The sequence below is a fragment of the Falco naumanni genome, chromosome 7, assembly GCF_017639655.2.
Source record: "Falco naumanni isolate bFalNau1 chromosome 7, bFalNau1.pat, whole genome shotgun sequence".
Taxonomy (NCBI): domain Eukaryota; kingdom Metazoa; phylum Chordata; class Aves; order Falconiformes; family Falconidae; genus Falco; species Falco naumanni.
In genome coordinates, this window is record NC_054060.1 from 23,024,343 (window position 1) to 23,040,924 (window position 16,582).

At 42.3% G+C, this 16,582-nt stretch overlaps 2 protein-coding genes across 5 annotated transcripts; one reads left to right on the plus strand and one right to left on the minus strand.

Moving 5' to 3' along the window:
• The first annotated feature begins 2,095 nt into the window (after positions 1 to 2,095).
• On the plus strand, positions 2,096 to 7,881 carry DNAJA4 (DnaJ heat shock protein family (Hsp40) member A4). 3 transcript variants are annotated; one of them, XM_040600914.1, is made up of 8 exons: positions 2,096 to 2,221; positions 2,332 to 2,468; positions 4,019 to 4,199; positions 5,142 to 5,246; positions 6,022 to 6,249; positions 6,329 to 6,559; positions 7,089 to 7,189; positions 7,273 to 7,881. In XM_040600914.1, exons 2-8 carry the CDS (start codon positions 2,337 to 2,339, stop codon positions 7,489 to 7,491), a joined length of 1,197 nt encoding a protein of 398 aa, XP_040456848.1. In that variant the 5' UTR covers positions 2,096 to 2,221; positions 2,332 to 2,336; the 3' UTR covers positions 7,492 to 7,881. The 3 variants fall into 3 exon arrangements, with proteins under 3 accessions (XP_040456848.1, XP_040456850.1, XP_040456849.1); XM_040600915.1 differs by lacking the exons at positions 2,096 to 2,221; positions 2,332 to 2,468 and adding an exon at positions 2,552 to 3,763; XM_040600916.1 differs by lacking the exons at positions 2,096 to 2,221; positions 4,019 to 4,199 and having other exon boundaries at positions 2,339 to 2,468.
• An 851-nt stretch (positions 7,882 to 8,732) lies between these two features.
• Positions 8,733 to 16,380, minus strand: WDR61 (WD repeat domain 61). Of its 2 annotated transcripts, none has more exons than XM_040600918.1 (11): positions 16,253 to 16,380; positions 16,019 to 16,062; positions 15,898 to 15,925; positions 15,449 to 15,554; positions 14,389 to 14,561; positions 13,138 to 13,286; positions 12,689 to 12,782; positions 11,825 to 11,918; positions 11,106 to 11,198; positions 10,369 to 10,447; positions 8,733 to 8,998 (listed from the first exon to the last, which is right to left on the minus strand). In XM_040600918.1, exons 2-11 carry the CDS (start codon positions 16,028 to 16,030, stop codon positions 8,909 to 8,911), a joined length of 918 nt encoding a protein of 305 aa, XP_040456852.1. In that variant the 5' UTR covers positions 16,031 to 16,062; positions 16,253 to 16,380; the 3' UTR covers positions 8,733 to 8,908. The 2 variants fall into 2 exon arrangements, with proteins under 2 accessions (XP_040456852.1, XP_040456851.1); XM_040600917.1 differs by having other exon boundaries at positions 16,233 to 16,368.
• Between the last annotated feature and the right edge of the window lie 202 nt (positions 16,381 to 16,582).

The following is a 16,582-nucleotide window of genomic DNA, read 5'->3' on the forward strand; positions in this document are numbered from 1 at the left end:
GACTTAAGGAGGCAAGGTGTGTAGCTACAGAATTTAGCATGTACACACTTGATGACCAGGTTGGTTGAGTAAAGACACCACCACTGCCATTGCTGAGAAACATGCATATACATACGTCTAAAGGCTGTATTACTTTTATTACTATGTCAAATTAGATGAGTATAAATCAGCTGCTGAGGATTCCTACTCTGTTCCACAAATACAGGATGGATAAATCAGAAATGTTTTGCTTCGTACAGCTGGAGAAGAACAGTATTCCCATCGGCTATCATGATGACTGCAGTTCTCGGATTAGACCAATGCAGGAGATACAGATGATGCGAATAACGCCGATGGACTTGTATCTCTCCTACTTTTCTAATCCAAAGCACCAGCCCTTACTACTTTTCCCACTAATTCTTTGAATAAATAAGGAATTTGTTTGTATGAAATGGAAGAAAAGATGGAGAAAACAAATACTGAGTATTAGAGATAAAGTAAATATAACCCGATAGCTCCCTCTAACAAAATGAAAGAAAAGCAAACAAAGCAGGAGGCTCAACCCTCTTAAGCAAAGATCCATGCCAGTGAAGTTTTTGGCTGTTACTACTAGTAACAGTTGTTACTAGTAAGAAACCACCCACCAGCCTGAGCTCAAATATCTACATACCTACACGAGGGTTTCTACTCACAGAAATTATATGCTGTCTCCTTACAACATACTATAAATTGATCTTTAAAAATAAATTCTCAGCAAAATTCCTTATGTTGCTCTGAAAGCCTCTCATCTGCTGAAGCATTCAGCTACTGCAAAGCTGTTACCAGATTTACAATTTCTTCTTAAATAGGAGTATCATCTTCAGGACTGTAAGATCATATCTAATTTATCTTTTAAGGTGAAGACTATTACTAGAATAAATGGCTTCTTTCTTTTTTTAAAAAAAGAGGCATATAGTTCTCAGCCTAGAAAAAAAAAAAACCCGAACTTTACAGAGTAAGTTACTATAGTTATTTTAGAAAGTAATTTCTGTATTTACTTGTGAATGTAATTTCACAATTGCAAAACAAATATACATGTTCAGCTGCTGATAATTATGCTTAGAAAAAATAGTAGTTACTAACACGGATTTCTTTCTTGTGGCTTTGAACTGTTCCCTTCACTGATGTTTTGTGCTATTTTTCTGTAATCAGCTCCCCCTCCTTTAGTAAGTCGACATGCTTGATGTAAGCAGGAGTACACAAAGAACAGATAGCATTATTTCAATCTTCTAATATTATTTACGTTAAATAAGTGGGAAGTTCATTGTAACGACACTTGAACTTTAAATCACAACAATATTTCATTCAAAACCCACACAGCTTTCCTGTTTGTCCCTTCTCTGCTGTTGGGCAACGCAGCCCAGCTCTTTTCTTCAGTCATCCTAACTTTTTGCTAGTACGGTGGCTGATGGAACACTGCAGCCTTGGGGTTATCACCACCACAGGAGACACTGCTTTGTAGAAGTGTTTCCAATAATAAAAAAAAAGTTTCCTGAACTAAAAAAAAAAGCTCATAAGCATTTCTGCTCGAGTTTGAACAAAATCCGTTCTTAGGTCATACAGATTTTCTGTATTTCCACCTGCGATTTTCAGTATTAACCGGCCATCTTCTAGGACAATATGCTTTCAGCCAGCTCCCACGCCAGCACCAGGGATCTTTTTTCACCTGAGCAGTAAATAATTTATGGAGACCTTTGGTTGCCTGGAGAAAAGACGCAAGCCACCCAGCCTTCCCGCCGCGGCAGTGAGGGAAGGGGACACGGCAGGCAGCGGGCGCTGGGGCACCGCTGGTTGCATCGCTGCAAATCGCCCAGGCACCGGGGGACGAGGCGCCAGAGGCCGCACCGCCAGCTGAGGGGCCGCCGGCTGCCGCCGCACTACGGCCCACGGTGCCCGCCCCGCGGGGAGCAGCGGTGCCCGGCGGCCCCGGGCCAGGCCTCTCCCCCGCAGGGAGGCGGGAGCCGCCTCAGACGGGGCCCGGCCTCCCTCAGCGGCTCTCGCGGCGGCTGGCGGGAGCGCCCCGGCTCCTCCCCTGTACGTACCGGCGGTGACGTCACGCGCGGCAATTCTAGACCGTTCCAGGGCCGTGACGTAGGGCGGCGTCATTCCAGAAGATTCGGCCGGTGCCCATATAAAACCCGCGGAAGAGGCGGGGCGAGGGTGATCGGCGAGCGAGGTGGTGGGAGCGGCGCGTCTGTGGCGGGTGAGCGCGGCCCGCTGGGCCTGGGGGCGGCCTGCGGCGGGGCTGGGCGGCCCGGGCGGCGGGGCTGGGCAGGGCACGAACGCGCGGTAACGCGGCCGCCTCTCCCGCAGGCACCATGGTGAAGGAGACGGAGTACTACGACATCCTGCAGGTGAAGCCCAATGCTTCCTCCGAGGAGATCAAGCGCGCCTACCGCAAGCTGGCGCTGAAGTACCACCCCGACAAGAACCCCAGCGAGGGCGAGCGGGTACGCGGGGGCCGGGACCGGGCCGGTGGGCCGCCCGCCGTGAGGCGGCAGCGCTGCCTTGCGCGGGGCCGGGACCGGGGCCTGCTCGCACCGGCCGGGCGGCTGCCGGGGTGCGGGGCGCCGCGGGCCTGGCGGGCGGGGAGCCTTAAAGCGCGGCCTCGCCTGAGGGGGGCGCGTAATGGCTGACCCGCAGCGGGGCGCGGGCGCGCCGAGGCCCCCTCCTCCAGCCGCCGTAGGAGACACCTGAAGCTGGCAGCAGGCCCGGCCGCGGCGGGAGGGCGCGCCTCAGCCCCTCTTTGGGCCGCGGTTCCTCCCGGTCTCCCCGGAGCTGCCAAAGGGAGCTCTCTCTTAGAGAGATGCTGCTTAAAGGAGGTAAATCTGACAGGATTTCCAGTGCCCTAATGGCCGTCGGGCTGTCAGATATGGCGGGTCCAGCTGCCAGCACTACTGTGCGCGCTGGGTGCTACTGGATGGATCTGTTTCCGAACAGGATGGGTTTCCTTCAGAGAAAATGGTAATGCAGGTACACGAGGTAACTGTCCAGAGGAAACCATTGGGCTGCACATGGGTAGACTGTTTACAACAGAACCGTTTCACGTCTTCTAGCAGAGACCCACTCAATTCGTTTGCCTAGGAGGCTAAGTCAGCACTGCGACTGGAGAAACTCTGCATACTTAAGTGATACTTAAAAGTTGTTCTGATAATACCTTAACATGGGAATAGAAGTTCCATATTTTTTTTATCTAGTACACTAATTCGCAAAACTCGGGCTACTTAAATAGTAGTATAGTCAAAGGTTAACGTTTTCTGCTTTTATTTTTTGGCCTGCTTTTTTTATGTATAGCAGTGGTAATAAGTGTACATACACACTTCATGTACGCACACCTGGTCATAAGTGAATAATGTTTAAAATGAAGTAGTCGTTTCAGCAACAGCAAACTGTTTAAAAATTAGTCATCTTAGTAATAGGAAATTCTTGATGGCTATTTAAAAAAATAATCCCTTAATTTTCATTATGTGGATATTTTGATGTGTATTTAAGTCCTTGTATTCATGATCAGTAAGCAACACTAGTCTGGTCACTTACATGTCTGTTCAGTTCTAGCTGGATGTAGCAGCTCAGCAGGCATGAAGGATCCCTGTGTAGCTATAGAATGACTAGCACTGCTGTGGCCATTGAGTGTCTGGGGACCCACAAGGCTTTGGTGATAGTATCCTATACCTTTCTAAATGGATTTGTTAGAGGTATATGAAGTTTGCAACCACAATCATCAAAGCACAGCTTTCATATGCTTGTAAGTTCAATGTGAATCTGAATTAAGCCCACTTGTAACATGGGAGGAGGGAGGAGAGGGAGAAAAGGGGTGGCTTTCCTGGACAAAAGTGTACTATTATAGTCTATGACACATTTGTTTAGGAAGGTTCCTCCTGGAAAAAGACCAGTGCCACAAGAGAGTGCTGCAGTGGTGCAATATGAAGATGGAGTTGTGTATAAGAGGGTTACTTTTCCTCTTGGTCGTAGTTGTTCAGAGCTTCTTTTTTCTTTTTAGTTTAAACTCATATCCCAGGCATATGAAGTTCTGTCGGACCCAAAGAAAAGGGACCTCTATGACCAGGGTGGGGAGCAGGCTATTAAAGAAGGAGGCCTGAGTGGCGGCAGCTTTTCTTCACCCATGGACATCTTTGACATGTTCTTTGGTGGTGGAGGCCGAATGAATAGAGAGAGAAGAGGTACACAGTTCTAAACAAGTTCTAGAAACTCTAACCATGCACTTAAGCATAAAACAACTGTGCTATGGTACTGCTGTTCTGCTAAGTGCACATAGTGTGGATATTACTCGTTGCAACCATAGATAAGTAAACTGGGTTGACTGGGTTGTTGTTCGTTTAGTTACTCTAGCATTAAGATTCTAATAAAGATTCTAATAAAGTAGATAACATGATGCAGCCATAGCAATCTTTCTGATGAGTTCTGTTTAATTTTCATTAAAGTGGGTGTGGGTAGTCTGTAGGGGAGGGGGAAACTTTGGCAGGTTGGAGCAGTTGAATTAGACCTGTTTTTTAAGTTACCTTTTTTCCAGATCTGTGCCTCACTTGCTCGTATGCTTTGGGCAAATTGCTTCAAAGGACACCATCAACTTAAAACTTAAGCAATGTTTAATCTCATGAAAATATTTGGGAGAAATTATGTCAAACTGAGAATGGAGTGCTGCCAAAAGCACAGTATGCTTTTTGTCTTGTCCCATGCCCCTTTTCAATGCTTGAAGGAGCAAGCAGTAACTTGCTGTAAAATCTTTGAAGTCATGCTATGAAGTGGCATGGAAATTTATAGGTAGGCATAATAGCAACTTCGAAAGCTGGTAGTGTCCTTGCATCTTGCTGTTTCAGTTAAGCTTACACCATTAGAGGTAGGAGCAGGGATAGGGTGGCTTTGATGCTTTGCTTAATTGCAGCTAAACCTTGTTCCGACATACGTACTTGAGTGCAGCTCAGTGGAAGCTGATGGAACTGCACATGTTTTTAAGGGAGCTGAACTGTGCTCAGTTTGGAATTAACTTTACATTTCTTCAGTGAGACTGCATGTATGAACATGAGTAGAAGCCTTTAAATAAACACTTTTCCTTACAACAGCTGAACCGGAATTAATCCTATCTCTTTTTTTTTTTTTTAAAGGCAAAAACGTTGTACACCAGTTAGGTGTATCACTTGAAGATTTATATAATGGTATTACAAGGAAACTGGCACTGCAAAAGAATGTTATTTGTGGCAAGTGTGAAGGTAAAAAAATACCCCAATGGTTCCAAACCCCTCTTACTCCATGGTTTTTATTTTTTTTAATATTGAGGGAGGGACTGGGAATTAAGTGCATGTTTTCTTATTTGTATGTTTTTCTCCTTCCTGCCCCTGAAAGTCTGCCAGGGTATTTAGTTCTTACTTAAAGTTATCCAGGAATAAGGCTTTCTTAAACACAGTGTAATAATTGTTCTAGTGGCAGACTTAAACTCACTGCAAATCATAGGTAAGAACACGTAAACTAAAAGTGTCTTAATCCAGAACTTTTTAAAGTTCAATGAAACAGCCTTTTACTAAAATTGCTCAGGGTAGAAGTCTAACTTGTATTAAGCAACTCATTTTACTGCTATTAAGTATCCATAATGACTGGTCGTCTTTGAGATAAATCCTAATGAGGTCTTGTATCTTGATACTCAATTAAATATTCAGCAAGTGGATTCTTTCCAAAGTATTAATGGAATGTCTAGGTCTTGAAGTCAGTATTCTGTTAGATTCTTGAAAACCAAGATGTATTGGGAGGTGGGGCAGAGGCTGATAAAGTGGTATATAGAAAGCTCGCCTTTCTTCTGCTTGTAGAAATTTCTAACTTACGGAGCATCCTTCATGAAGGAAACTAAACTCCAGTTAACATTGGAAATAAATCACTAAACTACTCTTACGTTGTCCTAAAGGTACTCTTGAAGCCACTGAGTTCCAGCCTGACTAGAGTTAACTTTTCCCTTTTTGAGACTGAGATCAGATTTAACTTTTTTTTCCAAAGGTTATGGCGGAAAGAGAGGGGCAATAGAAAAGTGCCCTGTGTGTAAAGGAAGAGGAATGCAAGTTATAGTTCAGCAAATTGGACCTGGTATGGTACAGCAAATCCAAACTGTGTGTCCAGAATGCAAAGGCCAAGGTGAAAGAATAAATCCGAAGGACAGGTGTGACAACTGCAATGGCTGTAAGGTTGTAAGAGAGAAAAAGATCATAGAAGTTCATGTTGATAAGGGTAAGAACCCTGTATTTCTTTTATGTCCCTGATCATTGCCTACAATTCTGCAGAGAATAAATGGGTTTCTTCTCTCCAGGTATGAAAGATGGTCAGAAGATAGTATTTCATGGAGAAGGTGACCAGGAGCCTGATCTGGAGCCTGGTGATGTTATAATTGTGCTTGATCAAAAGGATCACAGTGTCTTTCAGAGACGAGGGCATGACTTAATCACAAAAATGAGAATTCAACTCTCAGAGGCTTTATGTGGTTTCAGAAAGACCATTGAAACTCTGGATAACAGAGTTCTTGTTATAACATCTAGGCCAGGTAGGTCTTAAGAATTGTGATGCTACATAAACTGCTTGCATGTTCCAGCGTGCCTGGACTGGGTTTTTTGGGGGGTTGGGTGTGTGTTTTTTGGGTTTTTAACAAGTTGATGCAGTAGATTCGAACAGTTTAGTTTAGTTGGTTCTTTGTTCTTGCCACTGCTTCTAAAGCATTACATGCAGAATTACAGCTAAAGCTGTCAAATGCCTCTTAATGAACTTCACCCTCGGTTGGTGATAGCCAGGAAAATACTCAAGAGGCCAGAAACTTAAACTCTGTTAGATTCTGTTAATTCAGCCTGAAAGCAGGGCTAAGAGCAGCTGAATCTCTTACAGTAGAGCAAATAGTCTAAATGGCCTTACTTCTGTGTAGCTTGGTTGCAGTGCTTCCCAGTCCGCAGCCTTTTCTAGGGGTTGCATAGTAGTGTCCCTCAGATGCTGTGGGAACGCTGCTGGTGTACAGCCCAGCTTTTCATGGTTGTGCAACGTCTGTTTACAAAAGCTTACTTCCTGCTCTTACCTCCATGTAGGTGAAGTGATAAAACATGGTGACCTAAAGTGTATCTACAACGAAGGAATGCCTGTCTACAAATCTCCAATGGACAAAGGCAGCTTAATTATACAATTTTTGGTAAGTTGACTGCTTTTCTCTGTAGCAAAGATACGTGTGTTGGGAGGAATAACTGTTCATTAAAAAAATACATTAAATTGTAGGTCCAGTTCCCAGAGCACTACTGGCTCCCAAGGGAGAAACTGTGTCTGCTGGAGGCTCTGCTCCCTCCACGAGAAGATGTCATGATCACAGATGAGATGGATCAGGTAGACCTTGAAGACTTTGATCCAAGTGAGCAAACCTACCGCAACAGTGGGGGAGAAGCATATGAAGAAGATGAGGAGGGTCCAAGAACAGGAGTACAATGTCAGACATCTTAAAGCAAGGTGGAATGGATGTCATCTCAAATGTAAATTTTCACAATGAAAACTGCATGGCTGTAATAGCCACTGCTTGTGGGTTTTGTGTTCAGCAAATTGAGTTGCTGCGCTGTCAGTATCACCTTTTTGTAACTAATTTATATTGTGTTCTTGTAGTCTTTATATATAAAAGCAAATGTCACACAGCTGAGAACCAACTGAGTTGGTATACATTTTCCTTTGCTGTGAAGGTTCTCGATTTATTTCACCAATGCTATTTATATAAGACTTTGGCAATATTGATAGAGGCTAAGTGGAGTGTCTTATGTAAATACTTTCATACTGGAAAATTAATTTCATAGAATAAACCATAGTAGAAATAACTTCTAATAAATAGAACTCTTCACATTTTGTCATGTTTTGCTTGTACTTCCTAAGCTACTCTACAACCCCTTTCAAGTAATAAGCTCAGGCCTCTATCACCTGGATCACTCTTGGTACTGAACATCATTAGCTGTAATACTTGTACTTGGCTCATTTTGTGTTGTTCAAGCAATTTGCGCTCACTGCATAATGGCAGCCTTTCCTGTGTTCGTCTGTTGGTATTAAGAGTGCATTCCTCAGCTCTGTACTGTAGTGTTTATGAGGTATCCTTCTACTGTGCATAGTGTACCCCACATACTTCAAATGTACAGACAGGCAAATACTTGATCTTTCAGCATCTCAGGCTCTGCATTTCAGCCTTCCCTAGTATGTGGTACACTAGAGCTTTATCAAGATGAATAAATCAAACCTGCATGCCCTGGGTATGCTGCTGCTGTTGTCCTGTAATGTGACAAGGTACCATAGCAGAATGATCACAGTAAAGCCTTTTTTTTCTTCCCCCCTTTTATCTCTTTTCTAGTAGTGTGTACAAAGTCAGGGTTGGAAAGAACTAGCACCCTTTAGTGAAATGAAACCCATGATGAATTAAGCTACATGCCACCATACAATTGCTGGAACAGGTGTTGAACTTAAGTGACCCTATTAAGCTCACTGGGGCAGCATGAAGATGAGAGCAGGCTGTCATTTCCCACGCATACACCATCGCCTCAGTTGCTTTTCCTTTTGCTAAAATAAGCTGCTGCGGGACTTTGTCAACACTTCCCAGCTCCAGTCTATTTATGTATAAAGTCAGGGGAGATTAACTGAGCAGTTACTTTGCCCATGACTACATATTTCCAAAAATACCTTTTTCCAAGGATTAGACACATTACTTGCATCTGTAGCTTTTATTTTTAAAAAAGTAAAACTTGCTTTCATGCAAAATAAAATAAAGATTACATACAAAACATATCTGATTTTGCAGCTCTGCATTTTGCAGTACTAAAACATGACATGGAAGGACAGTACTACAAACTTGCCACAAGAGTTAACCAAAGGGCCTGAATCAAGATATTTAAATTGGACAGTCATAAATATGGATTTCTTGGTCATCTCCAACAGATACAATTTTGGACCCACTTCCATTGTATTTCACTCCCCAAACCTGCAAAAAGCACATGGGCAAGGTTATCAATAGGGCACGGAAGAAAAAAAAAATCTTGACAGCAGTCACAGTTGTTGACTACAACAAGCAGAAGAGGGAGGATTATTTAAGATCACCTTATTGGAGCTGGCCCACTTATGGCTTCTGCTTTAATAGCAGATGAGGTTGATGAACCAGAGGACACTGTCACATAGCAGCCTGACACGATCTTACAGTCTGCTTCTGACAATGGATTACAGATACTTGAAAAAGGCTGAAAAATCCTTGTCCCAGTTTACATAAATAAAACCTAACATTTTCACTCTTGCACATCTCTGAAAAGAGTATGTTACAGTGCTGTCTGCAAAGAGAAGTATTTTTCGTGTAGACTGAGACATAATGACAGACCGAAGGATGATCCAGTTTATCCTTGGGCTAATTAAGACAGCCACCACTTACCAGTGCAAAAGAGAAAAATTCAGGTCAGTCCTCTGGCTTAGGACAGTTACACAAGCAGTTAAGTGACCCCCACCTCCATCGTGAGGATGGTACCAGCAAGAGTGAAGGGCACCCACGTTAACACACGGGACTGCAGAGTGGGTGGGTGCTGACAGCAGAGTGGGGGACTTGTACACCATTTGGCATTAATGCCTAAAAGCCAGCCTTCCCATGAGCTGGTACATCTGCCTTCCACAAACTTGGAAGATTACGGACAACAGCTAAAACACCACTGGAAATCCAATTCCACTTTGTTAAACCCACCACGGCTGAAAGGAAGGTTACAGTAAAAAAAGTACTATGGAAAAAAGAGCCCAAATCTGAAATAATTTGCTTTGTTACATCTTCCTCTATGGTTTGTTAAAAAATCACATTGTTCTACTTAACACATAACATTTGGAAAAAGAGTAACTTTGTAGATGCCTAACGTCCCTCATGGGTAACTATCACTGAGGAAAACAAAAATTAGGGTGTTACATTTGAGGAGGGAAAAGTCCGAAGTTTCAAGTGTGCTTTCAAGCATCTTTTTAGGTAATTCCATTCCTTTAAATAAGCATTCTCCGCTACAGGCACATGCCATGTAAGTGACAGAAGTAAGTAAGACCGTAGACAAAAGATAAAAAATAAAGTCTGAAGAATGCTTTTGGCCACTCAGGATTGCCCTTATTTTGACTGGAAAAAATTAATTACATGGAAGAGATCAACCTACACAATTAGACTATCAGTTCAATATTAAGTGCCAAATAATCATGAACAACTTTTAAGATTTTTTTACAGCAGCCTGAAGTTTAACCCTGAAGCTATAGCACCAAGTTGAGGCACAAATGTGCACAATGACACAACAAAGTTCGCCTGTGAGCACAGTGACCCAGATAATTCAATAGCAGACATACCTGATCCTGGTGGTCGAAGAAAGTATGAACGCAGGTTCTTGTTCCAGCATCCCAAACTTTTACACTTTTATCAGATGAACTGGATGAAAAACAGTATTGAATCAATGTTTAAATTAGTAAGAATAACTCTAGTGCAAAGCTTAAAAGCTCTCATACAGTAGATATAAGAAACCTTCTTCCCCCATCAAATACAGGGATGAAGTAGCAAAGAAGTGCATCTTCTGCCAGGTCCCAGTTACCTTTAAAATACACTTACTGGTAATTTCAGTATCTGCAACATGAAAATGAGACTCCCATTTTAGCCAGAAAACTCTTAGCAGCAAGTTCTTTGGATAACGTGTTACATAGACTCGGTGCGCCAACTGCCTGAGCTGTTCTAAGAGTTTACACTGAAGTTCAGCTAGATTAATGTTCTACCACATTAGGTTGTACTTTTTAATGCAATGGCAATTTTTCAGCTGTTTAGAATCAAATTGCCCTTCTCTTAGATGTTCTGCACTTGTAGGGAAGTATGCTGCAATGGGATGACTTACACTATGAAATACTATTCACTACAACTGGTATCACATCACAGATTGGCTCTTGAGTCTTTAATTGTAACATATGCTATCCCATTATAGATTTCATGGTAATGTGTACACGTACTTTTTTATGATCCGTCTTCCTTTATAAATATAAAGTTTGTTTGCTTGGGGTTTTTTTTCCCCCAGTAAGCATAAACAAGTTAAATTGAATACCTGGAAACAAAATGGGTATCATCAGGACAAAAGGCTACGTTTAATACCCAGGATCCGTGACCACTTAATGTGCCTGCCAAGTTCGCATGTTGCCTGTGGAAAGAACAAATTTTCAATATTTGGTTTGCAAATTCCAGGGAAGGAGCAACAGGAATATAGCTAGTGCAGTCAGGAATGGCTCAATGCAAGGTCATGGAAGGTGACTTCTAGAGATTTGTTCATCCAAGCTGAACTGGTGTTACAACAGATTTTCCATTTCAAATGGTTAACATTAAAAGAAGTCACCAAGAGTATATATACGTCGGTGGTCAAAACAGTTTCCCCACGAAGAAGGCAAAGTAACACAGGTTTAGGGGAGTGAAGATCACTGAACAGTGCCTTTTCCTCCACAGGGTCTTCCAAGTTTTTGCACAGTGCAAGAGAAGTAGGTCATAAATGATTTCTTGGGTACAGAACAGATGTTTAAGATGGGTAAACATAAACATGCAGGACTGATACACAAAAAAATTAGCCTGCTGCCTACAGGGCAAATATAGGGAAAGTAATTTGAAGGCTGTCATCCACCTATGCACTTTTTAAAAACTATCTCAGGGCATAGTATAAAGAAGTCACCAGAAGCTGAAGGGAATTACAGAAGCAGAAGGTTTGATATATTTTTTGCAGTATCAGCCTCTCTGAACAGTTATTTTCCTTTTAGCATGTCTTGCAAAACAACTTACACATCGTAGATTTTGATATAGCCATCATCTGAAGCAGTTACAAGTAACTGTGAATCTGGAGAAAATGTCAGTGAACGAATAGGCATCGCGTGACCTGAAATTCAAAGTTTTATATGGCTTAGAATGTAACTATTCCTCTTAGTAATGGCAGTGCTTAAGAAGCCACACCACAACACTGTTCCCTGTTGAAGCAACCTCTGAAAAGTCTTCCTCTCCATGCCTCTTGTGGGCTTCCTTGCACAACATAAAATGCAAACTGACAGTAATTCTGAACTTTGAATGTTAAGCCATGTCCACTGCAACAAAATCCACTGCTCTGGATCTATTAGCTAGGATGTCATATTTTCTAATATGATTTCATATTTTCAAGTGGTTGGGGTTTTTTATTATACAACTGCACAGACACTACATGAACATTAAAAGCCCATTTATCTGTTAGAAAAATGCACGTCTTCTACAACACAAAATGTTTGGCTGTTTTTTAAAATGGGAATAAAACTGATACCATAGTAAAAAAGAAAAATGATACATGTGGCAGCATGCAATTGGCTTAGCTTCGCTCCCTTGTACCGCACTACAATACAAGAAGGAACTGCAGTTCAAGAATTTAGTTAAGCATTACTGACTGTATTTTTTGAGATACGCATTTTATGATGAAAGCCTGAGTTCAGGGTTTGCCTCTAATGTTTCAAGTGGTTTAAGTTACAGCACACTAAGTAACTGAATACTATCTAATGGACAGAAACATCAATTCATTTGTGCCATGGCTGTTGTATCATACTCAGATTTGGCGTTATATCCTTTAATTTTGTTGAGGAAGGAAGGAAGCCAGAACTTCAGTACTGCAAATACACAAACCATTACCTTCTAGCGTATGCAGAAGTTTTCCAGTGGCAATATCAAAAATATTGATAATGCCATCTATCGCTCCACTGGCTAAGTATTTTCCATCTGGACTCTGTAATAAAACACAAAAAAAGTATGCATTTAACAACAGTATGCATTTATGCTGTGCACCCTGTCATTCTCTTGGCAACTTTTAACAATTATGATCTATGCAAGATACCTGGGTTCCAAAAATCCTAAAGACTTCAGCGGACTTACTCACAATATGTATATAAGCAAGAACAAAGTCTATTTTCCATATATGCAGTGGGGGAATATCATGCAGTTTATATCTAGAACTATCAAAGTATGACTGTCATTTAGTATTACGTAGAGATAAACTGACAGGTGAAAACAAAAGTATCTGATTTACAAAGTATTACAGCAATAGCAATCTCATATAAGACATTATCAGTTGTTCTTCTTACATATGCAATGCTAAGGATGAACTTCCCTCTGGTGTCCAGAGAATATTCCTTCTTTCCAGTTTCAACACCAAAAATATTTACTTTTCCCACATGACTTCCTGTTGCAAGGTACTGGGAATCGGGTGAAAAAGCCAGGGACCAAGCATCAACTGTATTAAAAAGAAAACATCAGTTAGCTGAATACTGTTTCTATTTAGACATTCACACACACCCCCATTTACTCTAAATACTCTAAACTCTACTATGTACTCTTAAGAAGAGTGTACGAGCTCATGAAAGCTTACTTCCTTCTATGTCATTAATGGAGCATAGCTTGGGCCGTTTATTTCTAAGATTTTGGGCTGATATTTCTAAGATTTCTAAGATCTAAGAAAGATTACATTTTCTCCTGAGCTTATTAGACTCTCCTGTAACAATAAATTCAGAATTTAAGACTGCAATGAGTGAAGTGTAAATACTTTTCTCCTGGTACCAAATCAGTAAAAGAAAGCAAAACTAGTATGTAGCGAAGTACAGAAGATGCAGGAGAAACAGATATATGACTGTAACATAGATCAACAGGCCTTGCAACGGAATTCAAAAAGCCATACCTTATTACAGCAGTACAACATATTTATCTGGCACGATGTAATTCACAGGGTTTTCTTTCCTATAAGCTTAATATTAACTACCTAAAACCTGCAAGATTGTTCTTAAATAAGGGACTGCCAGTGGACCAATGAAATATTTAGAGTAAGATCTTAGGCCCAGATTTCCAACTTGGAGGACATAACATTGATCCAGAGTTCAGCTTTACTGTGTTTTGACATGCTTACTCAGGATTGGATGTACTACATAAATAAGCATCACATATATGGCTCAAATTCAGTGCAGTGCTTACGATGAAAGTTCAGGCTTTGTAAATCAATTTGAATAAGCATTTTAATTATTTTTTAAGACATCCTTTAATCAATACATCTGTAAAAACAAGCTGGCTTCCACTCTGCTTTATGCATCTAGCAAAAAGCATATCTAAATGTATCTGAAAAAGTGTAAGTAGTGTGAAAAAATACATGTAAAATTGCCTGATACTACTTTATGCTGAGTTTATAAAAATCACAAAGATTTTTGCAGACAAATAAAGATTTTATAAAAAAGGAAAAAAACAAACAATTTAGGCACCTCATATAGCCTAATTATACACTGTACAGTATTTACTATCCAGAGTAAGTACACTTCATATGCAGAAAAAGCTAAACACTGATATCTTACCAGGACCAGCATCTATTGACTTGATTTGTTTGCCAGTTTCTAAATCCCAAAGGCGAATATGGGCATCTAGGGAGCTGGATGCTGCAATGGAGCCTGTGTGGCTGATATCCACAGATACCACGCCCAGCTGGTGACCCTCCAAAGTCCACTGTAGATCCAATTTTTCATCATTCCTTTTGTTCAAAGGATAGAAAAGCTTAGTTATGAATAGCTGGGGGTAATTAACCCATCTACAACCTCAGACAAAACAAACAAGACAACCCACGTTTCTCCATTTTCTTCAACAAATGGGGAATCCAACTTCACCCACAAAATGTGAAAATATCTACGCACAAATTGCTCTCTATACTTAAGGGAAAGAACTGATACATCAATTGTTTGCCACATTTCTGCAAAGTATCATCTTAAGTTTGTAAGCAGTCCCACTGAAACATGACCATTACACGTCAATGCACCGGTACTTACACAGCAGACTCTCAATCTAGCAGCAAAGCACAAAATGCAACGACCATCATTTTCATAATCGCCACAACCAAGCTACTCGTGTTATTGAAGTGAAGCACATACTTAATACTGCTTTGGCTAAGAGAACAGTTTCTTCGCAAAAGCATACTTCAGTGTCACTTGTACAAGGGTTATGAGGATTTTTTTCAAACAGTAAGATGTCACTTCTTTTACTCTGTTCTCATTATTCCTTTCACAGTACACATGCTCCCAATGCATTGTTTCATAAAAAGCTGCACTTCTAATTCTTTGGTTTAGAAATACAAGTTGTACTACTCTCTGGCAGACAATGTGTAAAATTTGGCTTGCATTTTCAGAAAGGTTTGCACTCTTTTAATAAAATTAAATAAATGTAATTGAATTAAAGCACATCAGAATGCTACCACTCCAAGAGAAAGCATGCACCAATGAAGATAAGCTTACTCAAGAGATGTGCCAGGCTACCCCTTCCCTGATACAACTTCTAATTTCCCTGCAGATTGTGGAAATTCAAGACTGCTGTATCTCCATAGTGACTACTTCCAAGGCTTAGAACTGGTTAATACGGTGCACTTACCACTTCCAGACCTTCACTAGATCATCCAAAGAACCAGAGATCACTGTTTCAGAGCCATCTTTTTTATTTTTTCCCCAGGCAACTGACCAAATGGCATCATCGTGAGCTACAAGAGAATATAAACATAGAAATTAAAAATAAAGTGGTTTCTTTTGATGGAAGACAGCTACCAGTTTTGGTCATGCTAAAATTCCTGCTTGTGATGTTGGCAATAGACCCCTGACTCTTCAGGTCTATCAGTGCTCCAAGAGTCTCCTCACCGCTGTCATTGTGATGTATTTTGTTCACCAAGGTCACTGTTGAAAAAACTGCATAGCTATTTCGGAGTTACTCTGATTTATACTTCATATAAGCACAATCCAAGTCATCTCACAAGTATATCCGCCATTACCGACTTTACATCATCCAAGAAGGCCAGTATTATTTAATACATGTCAGTGTTTTCTCACCTTGCTCTTGCTTGAAGAGAATACCGTACTAGAAAGAAAAAATAATTAATATTACATACGAGCAACCTAAAAAATAATTATCAAGCTAGCGATTAGTTTAATTAACGCTGTTTTTATTTACCTGTGTGGTCATGTCTTTACGGGAGCGGTCTTAGCAGGAACGCTCTGGAAAGAGAAAACCCATTAGGCTCAGCAGTAAGGCCCTGCCTCACGGACGGGCTCCGCAGCGGGGCCTGAGGGAAGCGCCGCGTCCAGAGGCGCCAGCCGCGCAGGGGCCCGGCGCCACCGCCTCCCCGCGGGGGCTCTCGCCCCGCCTTCGCCCTCCCGAGCCTCACCGGGCCTCCCCGCGCCGTACCGGGCCGCCCCGCACACTCAGCCCCGGGCCCACGGCCTTCGCGTCACCGACGCACCGCGATGACGTGTCCTACCACCGAGAGCGCGGCAGGAGCGCCTCTCCCCACAGCCCTTCGCCGCCGCGGCGGGGGGCGCCTGCCTGGCGCTCTCTGCTGCCGCCGTGTGGCCGAGAGGGCGCCCTGCGGCCTCGTGGGCCCGCCGCCCTCCGTCGGCCGTGCCCCGGGGCGGCGGCTCAGCGGCCTCCGGCGCTCGCCGGCAGCAGCAGGGCCCCGGGCAGCGCCCGGCCGGGCTGTCCCACGCCCCCTTCCCGCGCCCGAGCGGCGTCAGCCTG

What these genes read in the sequence shown, in the direction of transcription:
- DNAJA4 (XM_040600914.1), top strand. Translation starts at nt 2,337, where the DNA reads ATGGTGAAGGAGACGGAGTACTACGACATCCTGCAGGTGAAGCCCAAT. An exon ending in TGTTATAACATCTAGGCCAG is followed by an intron (nt 6,560 to 7,088) that starts GTAGGTCTTAAG and finishes ACCTCCATGTAG; the next exon opens with GTGAAGTGATAAAACATGGT. An exon ending in GCTTAATTATACAATTTTTG is followed by an intron (nt 7,190 to 7,272) that starts GTAAGTTGACTG and finishes ATTAAATTGTAG; the next exon opens with GTCCAGTTCCCAGAGCACTA.
- WDR61 (XM_040600918.1), bottom strand. An exon ending in CTAGTGAAGGTCTGGAAGTG is followed by an intron (nt 14,562 to 15,448) that starts GTAAGTGCACCG and finishes TTTGAACAAAAG; the next exon opens with GAATGATGAAAAATTGGATC. An exon ending in GTCAATAGATGCTGGTCCTG is followed by an intron (nt 13,287 to 14,388) that starts GTAAGATATCAG and finishes TTTTTAATACAG; the next exon opens with TTGATGCTTGGTCCCTGGCT.